Source organism: Sabethes cyaneus, chromosome 3 (genome assembly GCF_943734655.1).
Source record: "Sabethes cyaneus chromosome 3, idSabCyanKW18_F2, whole genome shotgun sequence".
In the NCBI taxonomy this organism is placed as follows: Eukaryota; Metazoa; Arthropoda; class Insecta; order Diptera; family Culicidae; genus Sabethes; species Sabethes cyaneus.
Window position 1 is genome coordinate 254,529,154 of NC_071355.1, and position 11,453 is coordinate 254,540,606.

An 11,453-nucleotide genomic window follows, 5' to 3' on the forward strand; every position below is an offset into this window, starting at 1 on the left:
TTTTAATTCTCGTTTCAGGCGCTTTTAAATGAAATTGAGAGTAAGAAAACTTCTATCGATGATTTAAAATCTATCGCACAACCGTTAATAGAAACATCCCACACAAATGTATCACAAGAAATCCAAGATACAGTTCAAAAAATTACAGTAGTGTGGGAAAATACTCGCGAAAGCTTACGGGACTTGTGTCAAAGGTATGAAAATGCAGTAAAATTGTGGCAGCATTACCATGACGTTACTGAAGCAGTAAAAAGCTGGATTAGTATCGAGTTTACTGATTTTGATACTCTGAAAAATATCAAAGATTTGCCTAAACTGGAATTTTACCAATCTGCAATAGCCGACAAAAAAAACGATTTAGAGAAACTCAAACATCTCATTAGCGATATCAATGGGCACGTCGGGTTTAACATTGGTAGTGTTTTATTATCCGAAATAGAGGAATTTGGACAAAAATTAGAAGGAATAGAGGAAAACCTGTCCACGCAAATCAATGTAATAGACACGTACAATACTCAGCTAGAAGAGGACAAGCGTACGCTAAATGATACCGATAAACTAATCGAACATTATCATCACGTATGTATATGCTCAAATTTCAAAATATATTCGTTAACTAGAGGTTTGATTTTTTAGGACATACAACTTCCGAAATTGGATACCAGTTTAAGCGACCAAATCATCAACCTTAGAGCGTATATGATAAATTTAAGTTGCACAGAGTCTCGTTTAAAAGATATCGCAAATAAATACCTAGTCCAAGAGCCGGAAAATAATCTAAAGGACAAATTTAAAAATTTGCATGCATTGTCGCGATCACTCTTGCAGGATACATTCCAACAATATCAAAACATATTAGAACAATTTGTGCAACATAACAATAATGAAAATGTATTACTATTTTGGCAGGATTATTTAAGATATGTACAAACATTCCTAGATCAACACATTCCAAGTCATGCTACAGAGTTACAACAACTACGTGATCAATGTTCGTTAGTTGAATTTCTTCTAACGAATTTGAAAACAAATTTAATGAAAAGATCGGCAAATGACGCCGAGTTTGCAAGAATATCCGATTCGGCTGTTCAGCAAAACAATAATTGCATTGACGAATTAAATGTAAAGATGTGTGAAATTGACAACAGATTGTTCCACTGGCAAAATTTTAAACTAAATAAATCTAGTTTAAATCAATCCATTGATGATATTGAGCGAGAAAAATTCACGCTTCAACTGGAATACATTAATCTAAGGGAACTACCACAACTGATCGCTAAGGTTATAAAACTGAAAAATCGCTTTCCACAGGTGGACGCAAATTTACACAATCTACACAAAGAAATGACCGAATTGATTTTATTTACAAAAGACGAGCATTTGGTTGTTCAAATTAAAACCGAGCACGGTATAAGCTCAAACCAAATAGGAAAGTTAAAAGACAATGTTGAAACTTGGAATAAATTTCTGGTTGGAGTCGCCGAACTTTATAATTCATTTAATTCACAGTGTAACAGAGTTCGGAATAGTTTGAACGAGCTTAATGAATGTCTAGATGGGTTTATAAACAATCGTCTAGAGACATCACAACACCATTTGAATATGCTAAAGAACGAACGATTGCGACTTGAAACAATTAGGAATGAGCTCATAAATATTAACATTGCGAAAGAAGAATTGCTGCCCTGCATCAGCATTTTTGATTCTAAACTTATACATAAACATGCATGGGAACTATTGCAATTGTTTGAAAAAATGGATCATACTTTATCAACAGCTCAAAAACAAATGCAAGAAAGATTAGAAAATCAAAAAAGCTTTACACGTCAATATACGCTTTTAACAACATGGATGTCTGAATTCGAACATCGTGTAAATGATACCAATAAGTACAAAAACTGTGAGGATGACGCTGTCTTCATTAAAACAGTTGAAGAAATGCTACTAAAGGAATTGTCACTGAAGGAATATGAAGTAAATTGGCTAAATACGATTGGTAAAGACTTGACCAATAATCTGCAGGAAGGAGAAGAACGTTCCGAAATTTTGACAAAACTCGACTATTTAAATAACGTGTGGAGCACGTTAATAAGGCTCTGTCGCGATCGATCGCAAAAAATAATGGAAGTTGACAGCACGAGTCTGACTTTGCAACAACGAGTTGCAGAAATCAAAGTATGGATGACCTCAATTGAGCAGGAGTTGAGAAAACCGATACGGTTTGAAAGCACAGATAAAGCACAAGTGGACAAACTTCTTGATGACTATGAAACATTGCAACGGGCTATCGAGTGTAATAGCAGTAATGTGGGCGAAGTTCTTAATCTTTGCGAAATGCTCTTCACAGATGTTGAATCGTGGAATGTTCATATTGACCGAAAGCAAATTCATCAGGATATAAACGACTTGGAGCTTAGATGGAAAAATATTTGCTTAGAATCCAGCAGTAGAAAGCAAGATATGTTGTCAATTTGGAACATGTTAATTGAAATTGACAAAATTGTAGAGTCTCATAAAGTTTGGATAGAAAAAACCAACAATTACTTAGCTGAAAAGGCCGAAAAATTAACACAAACGAACGCCGAAGATTTATATGATGCTGTGGAAGAGTTTGAAATAAAAACTTCGGATATAGCTGCACAAGAACCCATATTACAAGTTCTAAAAAGATTATTCGTATCAATACATAAGCACGGCAGTATTGACGGAGATAGTCTAAAAGTAGTTACTTATGAAACCAAGCATATGCTTTCACTATGGAATACGCTTACTCCTAGATCAGAGCAAATCAAAATGCAATTAGATGACTTGAAAAATAAGTACACGTGTTTTATCAATGAGTATGAGAATATCATCATGGCTTTAACACAAATCGATGTGCAAGTAACTAATATTGTACATTTAGCATCTGAAGACACTCCGGAATTCAGACTGAAGCGGCTACGAAATTTGCACAACGAGCTTCGATTTGTTGTAAATCTTTTTGATGCTCAAGATGCGATTGGGAGTGCTTTAATAAATCAATTATCTTCAAACAGTATGATGGCGGCTGAAATACAACATAAAATGCAAGAATATCATCAATTAGCAAACAATATAAAGCAAAGCTTAGATTCTACACTGGCTGATACTATTGAAGCATCAGAAAAACATAAGAATCAACAAACCCGAGGTACACTAACAAAGGCACTAGAAAAAGACACAGCAGTGCAAGTAAATACACTGCCTGATACGATACTAACTTGTAAAACTATCACAGCTAAAGATGCTTACCAGTATCAACTTGAAACAGCTCTCAATGAAGCACGAAGTCATCTCAATAATTTCATTCACTCAATTTCCGAAGTTAACGTTAGTAATATCTTGACCTCAACTCAAAAAGTTACCAAAGTATTATCCGCCTGTGAATCATCCATCGAACTTATAAAACATCTTAACTTGATGTTATTGTCAGAAGATCAAAATGGCGAGAATGGTGAAATAAGCAAACTAGTTCAAATTGAATGTGACAAATTTTCACAGTACCTATTAGAATGGCGAGAAAAGCAGCGAAAACTGGAAGAATTAAGGTAAATATGAGATCTCTCAGTGGTTAGTATAGTTTTGACGCATATTGAATAGTACAGTACGTTTTACTGCAGTAACCGATTTTCATTTATGATAAAAGTTTTCATTACTTCCGCTAGATCTGCATTTTTAATGCAATATTAATACTACTTACCTTTTCAGCAACGATGACTACCTTACTTGCCCTCTCTGTACCAACCGCAACTGGCAGCAGATCGATAATGACTTATGGCGTTTAGAACAGTGGTTGATCATGGCAGAAGCTACACAGAAAGCTCAAAATGCAAATCCACCAACAGATATTGACACACTTGAAGACACTATTCAAGATCATCGGGAGCTATTATTAGACCTAGATAGCCACAAAGCTATCATAAAGTCACTAAACATTGTTGGAGAACATTTAGCTACACATACTTTAGATACTGAGAAGGCTTTACAATTGAAAGAACGATTGAACACGAATAATAAGCGATGGGAGAAAGTATGCAATCAAGCTTCTCATTGGCAATCACAATTGCATCGCGCGCTAATGGAAAACCGTGAGTTTCATCGAACAATAACTGAGCTTTGTATCTGGTTGGAGGAAACCGAAAATAAAATTAAAATATCAGAACCGATCGACCTGACGTCCGATAAAATTCAAATGGAAAGAAAATATAAAATATTCAAAGAGCTAAGGCATGACTTAGTTCGATGTGAGCCGCGAATTGTGAGCTTGCAAGAAACGACATCTCAATTAACAAAATATTTAGAATCGGATAAATCACAAAACTTTGATGAAATATACGCAAAGTGAGTAAACGCTAGATAGCTGGAAATATTATTTCTATGCTGATCAATTTCTTCCACAGATTAACTGATTTACGACTGCGATTTCACTCTATTCGAAGATTGGTAGAAATGTACACAACAAAAATAGCAACTGCTCTCGGGTATGACTTAGCTGATGATGTGAGCATAAGCGCAACATCAGCTTTAAGTACACAAGAGGCAAGTATTAAGATCAAATTAAAATTTACTCATGAGCACATTAGCTTAATAATTTATCATAAATATACACTAACGTTAAATTGGTTGAGAACCATTCAAAATCTTAATCCCAAGTTTTATTTATAATTTGTTATCATTTGCTATGAACGACTGCTAAAATGCAGTTTTTACGCATTGTAAGATTGTTCGTGATCCTTTATTTCATCTAAACCTAAACCATGATAAAGATTACAAAAATGTTCGAAACTACCAAAATTAATCTAAAATTTGATATGCTTAGTAGTTGGCTTCGGAGTGTGAGGCTAATAATACAATCGAATAGATATATGTTAAAGCCACGGTTGAGAGAGCAATCAGCAAAAGTCAGCGGAAAGATAGTAAGAACCCTTCACCATCTAAACTCAAATTGTAGGGTAGCACGAGAAAAGTGTTAATTTTCTTTTCAATTCTAGCAAAGAAAAGGAAAAAACTCTTGCTTAGATTGTTTATGTTTTGAAATCGTTCTCTGAGTTTTCGCTTATTCAGAACATTTCCGGAGCGATTCGCGATTGCAACTAGCAAAATGTAAGCAATGAGGAATATCACTGTGATAATTTGCAAGTACATTTTCAAGTCGTAATTTAAATAAAAGTGACAAAAATCGAGCTTAAAGACTTGAATTGGTGTAGAATAAAGCAATCTTATAATTTTGCAGCAATACTGCATTAAATCTGTGCATTAAAGCTCAAAATCTAAGTTTTCTAGTTTAACCCTTTGAAATGAGCCTCAAAGCATTTTGACAATGAGATTCGCCCAGCCTTGTTTTTTTATTTAGTTTCGCATTTTTCTGCGCCTGTGTTTTGAAAACAATGCAATTTCGCTCTTTACTATCGCCTGTTTACAAAACGATTTGCAAATAAACCTGTTACTTCATAACAAGGAAAGGGGCTAAATTGCAAATTGTCTTGTGTTTTGTTAAACACTTCTATCGCCCCACTTGTTTTAAATAATTCTTGCTATGGATATTATCAGTATTTTTAAAGCTGATGGTGTGATAAAACGATTTGTTTACATTTTGCTAGTTGCGCCCAAATCGTGAATCACTCCGGAATTAGATTGAAAGGTTAACTTAATGCAGTTTAGATGTAATATGTCATAATATGGCAAATGCGATATCAACAAGAAATTAATGTCTGGTGAAAAACTGTACCAGGATTTCACATTGCTTAAAGATATCTCTTAAGATTGCGATAAGAAATTTTTTTAAGACCTATCTAATGTTCAATTTTGGATATAACAGACATTAATAAAAATAACCATCACCAAGAACTATTGATAAATCGAAAAGAACAGTAGGGTTAATAATTTCAGTAGCCGATTCCCAAAAATTCATTTATATATCTTTCGATTCAACTTTTATTAATAGTTTAAGCAACACGATACAATTTTTTACATTTTTCGCATTCAGAAGCCTTGTTTTTTTATTTAGTTTCGCATTTTTCTGCGCCTGTGTTTTGAAAACAATGCAATTTCGCTCTTTACTATCGCCTGTTTACAAAACGATTTGCAAATAAACCTGTTACTTCATAACAAGGAAAGGGGCTAAATTGCAAATTGTCTTGTGTTTTGTTAAACACTTCTATCGCCCCACTTGTTTTAAATAATTCTTGCCTAGGTGCTACATTCCGTTATCGAAACTTGACCTTCCTTTTTTTATACGACTTCGCAGCCAGTTGTTACGATCCTATTGACTCTAATTCTCTCTGAATTTTTAACATTTTTCGCATTCACAAGCACAAATGTATCTCATCTCAGTGAGCTGAGACAACTACTGAGCTTACGACCAATAATAATCAAAAGTTTTGATCGTAAATAGATTTTATGTAAAACACAGCACACTGTCATCGAATCATATTGCTTGGGAAATTATCAGCTTGATTTTTTAATAAATTGTAATAATATTTTTTTCTTTTATGTAGATTGAAGACCCTAGCGGATTGTTCACAAACTTAGCAGCACATGAGTCCTTTGCAAAGTAATTATATAGACTTAATTTTACTATATTTAAATGTTATTTAGATATAGAAATGCACTTTTAGTATAATAAATTTCGCAAGTTATAATGCAAGTAATGCATTTTAAAGGGTATTTACACATTTTTTTTCTATACATTCATTCATTTAACAGTGCTCCCGAAGAAACCGAGGATCAAATCAACACCACAATTTTAACGAGAAGCTACCGGTTTTTGGGACGTGTTGTCCGTGCATCATTACCAATACAGGCCATGCTATTGTTGGTATTAGGCGTAGTCACGCTCATGCCCCATGGTGAAGATTACTCCTGTTCGCTGACAAATAATTTTGCTAGAAGTCTAGAACCGATGTTACGTTATCCCAATGGACCACCACCAATTTGAACGTGATTGAAAGAAACTATAACATTTTCCCCAATGATAAAACTCTGTTGTAAGATATAACATTGTAACCATTTTCTCTGTTTTACAATCCGTTGTTTATAAAAAAGTAAAAATTTATGTTGAATATTAATGTTTACGTTATATTGCATTTTGTTATTTTACTAAGATAGTTACCGGTAGCGGTTGTTACAGTTCTTTAATTACATTACAATGTGCAATACAATTATATGTTCCAGTTCATTTCGTTAAAGCATAAGAAATATTATTACTATTGTTTCAAAAAATTTTAACTATTATTAACTACTATTATTACGACTACAACTAAACGTAGCATGTCCAAAAATTGTAACGATAAAAATAATAATAAAAAGAAAAAACAACGACACATCTTTAAATATATCAATACAATGACGTCCATAGCCGGATCGTCCTACCGGATATGACCACAATCGATAATTTATTTAACAAAAATATCAACATGTTTCAAACAAATTTCAAAAATTGGACAAGGTTATCTAAAAAGCCATATTGCGATCGCCCAAGGAACACCGGAATAACTCCGGGACCATGTGACATTTGACAACGATCTGTAGCAATTACAAAAACGAAAAATACGAGACTTCGTTTGCTATATATAACTAGCTGACCCGACAAACTTCATATTGCCTCAAATTATACTGTGTTATACATAAATCGTGAATCTCGGATGACCTTTTTCACAATCTCGAGTTTTGCAAGTTTCTGAGGAGTTCAACCTTAGATGATTCATTTTAGCACTTAGGTAACTATGAAAGCATGGATAGTTTTATATACAAAATTCCAATTTTTCCGCACAGTAAAGTAAAAAACAACTCCCCTATTGCTTAGCCAAATAAAATAAAGCGGATAGCAATATTCGCCGTGATTGTATAACATTTCGCCGAATACCATTTCGTGAAAAACCATATGCGGAATGTACCTTTTCATGGAAAACCATTTCGCAGGGGTGACCCTCTTCTTACTCGCTGTCGCTCGTTCGTTCATTCGTTCAAATGAAGGAAAGTAATAGAGGTCAGTATACTTAGGAAAACAAAGAAACCTACACAGTGGTGATTTCCGAGGGGCGGCCGGCGCTTCCGACGGTGGTTCGCCGGCAACACTCGCGGCCTGCGCCCGTCTCGCCCTGAATCATCTAGTGTTACTACAGTTTTTGGTGGTCTTATTTTGTACTAATGTTTTATGGAAGTCTAAAATTTCTAGAGTTCGATTAGTTTTTGAGTTACGCAAAAATTTGTTTTATTTGTATGAAAGTCCTTATCCCCTACCACATGGGTGGGGGCTCTCAACCCAACACAAAATAAATTCATGCCTCCAAAAGCCCCCACATACCAAACTTGGTACCATTTGCTTGATTATTTCTCGAGTTATGAGGAAATTTGTATGGGAGCCCCCTCTCCTAAAAAGGTAAGGGGTCCTAATTCATCATAGAAAAAATTCATGCCTCCAGAAACACCCGCATGCCGAATATGGTTCCATTTGATTAATTAGCTCTCGAGTTATGACCCCCCTCTTGGTGGGGGAGGGGTCTCTAACCATCATAAGAACCTTCCATGGCCCCAAAAACCCCTATATGCAAATTTTCACCCTGATCGGTTCAGTAGTTTTTGATTCTACATATAAGGAACATACGGGCAGAGAGCAATCCATTTTATAGGTATAGATTTGAGTGGGGGCTTTTAGTGGGGTGAGCCATCATAAGAACCTTCCATGGCACCAAAAACCCCTACATGCAAATTTTCACTCCGATCGGTTCAGTAGTTTTCGATTCTATAAGGAACATACGGGCAGACAGAAACCCATTTTGCTAGGTATAGATTGAGCCGCTATGCTTTCCATTTTCAACGTACTCGACAACCAACAGTGACTGAGTCGAGTCAAGTTGCTCGACACGAATTACAGAAAGGGATTTATAAAACCAGTTTTGATCAATTGGCGTCACTTTTGAATATGACGGCCGAAAAGATAGGTACACTGATACGAAACTTGTTAGTGCCAAATATAATCTGCAGATTGTATGCGAGGAGCCAAGTTGTATACTAGTCACTTTTTACGTGAAGGATACGTTACGCTTAAGTCAAAATTGCGCGAAAATAAACCTTGTAAATTCAGAAAGTTGTGTAAAACTCGCGTAAAAAGGGACTTGCGTTTAGTGATGTCCGTTAATCGTTCGATTAATTCGACTAATCGAATAACTATAAAAATATTCGAATAATTTTTAATCGAATACTGCCCGCACGAGTAGTTGAATAAATCAAATAGTTCAAAGGAAATAATAGACATAATATGAATGCAAATAATCCCTGAATAATGGCCGCTAATCGTTCATAATCGTTTGATTAATCGAATTATTGAAAAAAGTATTCGAATATTTCTAATCGAATACCACTAGTACGAATAGTTGAATTAATCGATTAGTGCAGACCTGAGAGTGCAGACAACGCTCGCCGATTAATCGGTAATCGAATAATTGAAAATTTCGGACATCACTACTTGCGTTATCAAATTTCAGTATATGAGACACTGTGCTACTTGCAACTTGAGGAACAGAGTATACTCAAGATGTAAAAACGGTCCCCGGAATATTTAATAGTGATGAATAGTCATATACTTACCTAAAATGTATAGTTGTAAATTAAAAAAGCATTTTTGTACATCTTTTAACATGGCTTTTGGGAAGGCCTTTGAAACTGTTACAATATTGCACCTGGGAGAAGGAAAATAGTTTAAATAAACAAAAGCACAAAAGCCGAATTACCTGTTCCTTACTTCTATTGAGTTTTTCTGCATGCAATGTTTGTGGATATAGTGAATAAACTAGCCTTAACCTTGAGTGGGAAAATATACTGCCACAAGCCAATTTAGGATCGAGACACTGCATTTATTAGGCCGGTAAACATTGCTTGTCAGCAACCGAGCAATCCACAACAGAAGCTTATCGGAAAACGGAGCCAAAAATCAATATAACTATCATTTTTCCCATTTTTCACGCGCTTTTTCCATTTCACTTTCACCACCTGGAAGAAACAGTTGACAACTGATTCAAGCTTTTACTCGAACGAGAGCGAACTGTGTGAACAGGACGGCAAATGCGTTCGTGCAACCTCGCGTCTCGCCGAAAGCGTCACGCTCACGATCGAGCATGTACTAATTATTCCAGTCGGCTTGCGTTGCGTCAACGCCCCTTCCCGAGCTGTTCATTCATGCTCGCCCGCGGGCTCTCTTGCTCAGTTCTACGCCTTTATCATTCTCATTCTCCCGAAATGGAAAGCCGGGTTGCCAGACTAGTGGACAGGACAAAATTGCTTGTGCTACCTCCTAGCTGGTCATGCGCTCCTGTTACTTTTCCGACCAGCTGAACGGGCCGGTTTGCCGATAAACGGGTACAGCTAGGAGTTTCAAATTTGGCAACAGCGCTCCTGCCGACGCATTTTTTTTCTTTTTTTCTTTTTTTCTTTTTCCTTTTCGTTTGCTGAGCGAGCAAGCGAATGAACGACTCTCACGAATCGAAATGGCTAGCGTGTTTGCTAGCGCCACGCCGGTCGGCACTGGAACCACCACTCAATGGTGACTTGAATGCCTTCTAGATTTAACACAATTTATTAATGACTTTAAGCAATATTCTGTTAATAAAATGCTTACATGTGATGCGCGTTCCGGTCCGGGGATGGATTGATTCACCTAAGGGGACTTAGAAAGCATTCATTGGGCAACATAATTGAAACTTTAGCATACATTTGGGCGGGAATCGCAGGTGATATTCTGTTAGCAATCTACCAATAAATATAATAACCAAACATAACATGCAGTAACCAAATTAAACGCATATTTAGACCATCATAATTAGAATAGAATTAGTAGGAATATTTGCTACACATTTTGAACGGAATTTCCGGCGATAATCTGTTAGCAGAATGGTAACTAACGCTCGCTGTGTTAGGTGCAACGTTATCAACCATGCGTTACTGCAAGTTGCGTGCTACATCGGGCTAACGGTAACATCGCTCCTGCGCTTTCTGGCAGTTTTCCCGCTTCACTACCAGGGCGGCGCAGTTGGCATATATGGTTCAAGCTTTACTCAGGCGAAAGCACGAAAGCTAACCGGGGCGAGTAGCGAACGAACAGTATACGAGCGTTCGTGCAGCATCGCGTCTAGCCGAAGCGTATTCCAGTCGGCTTGCGATGCGTCAACGCCCCTTCCCGAACGATTTCATTCATTGCTGCATGCTCGCCCGGGCTCTCTCGCTCAGTTCTGCGCGTTTGTCATTCTCATTCTCGCGAAATGGAAAGCCGGGTTGCCAGACTAGTGGACAGGACAAAATTGTTTGTGCTACCTCCTAGCTGGTCATGCGCTCCTGTTACTTTTCCGACCAGCTGAACGGGTCGGTTTGCCGCTGAACGGGTACCAGCTGGGAGTTTCAAATTTGGCAACACCGCTCGTACCGATGATTTTTTTTTT

The 11,453-nt window shown here is 36.6% G+C and overlaps 1 protein-coding gene across 2 annotated transcripts in view; it reads left to right on the forward strand.

Annotated features, from left to right (window-relative positions):
• LOC128744730 (muscle-specific protein 300 kDa) overlaps positions 1-7,320 on the forward strand; it is an 89,314-nt gene extending 81,994 nt beyond the window's left edge. For both annotated transcript variants that reach the window (XM_053841929.1, XM_053841930.1), the window contains 6 exons: positions 19-579; positions 637-3,569; positions 3,730-4,362; positions 4,422-4,560; positions 6,519-6,574; positions 6,727-7,320. In XM_053841929.1, coding sequence (XP_053697904.1) covers positions 19-579; positions 637-3,569; positions 3,730-4,362; positions 4,422-4,560; positions 6,519-6,574; positions 6,727-6,958 — 4,554 coding nt within the window. In that variant the 3' untranslated portion in view covers positions 6,959-7,320. The remainder of the gene's footprint in view (positions 1-18; positions 580-636; positions 3,570-3,729; positions 4,363-4,421; positions 4,561-6,518; positions 6,575-6,726) is intronic.
• Positions 7,321-11,453: the final 4,133 nt, after the last annotated feature.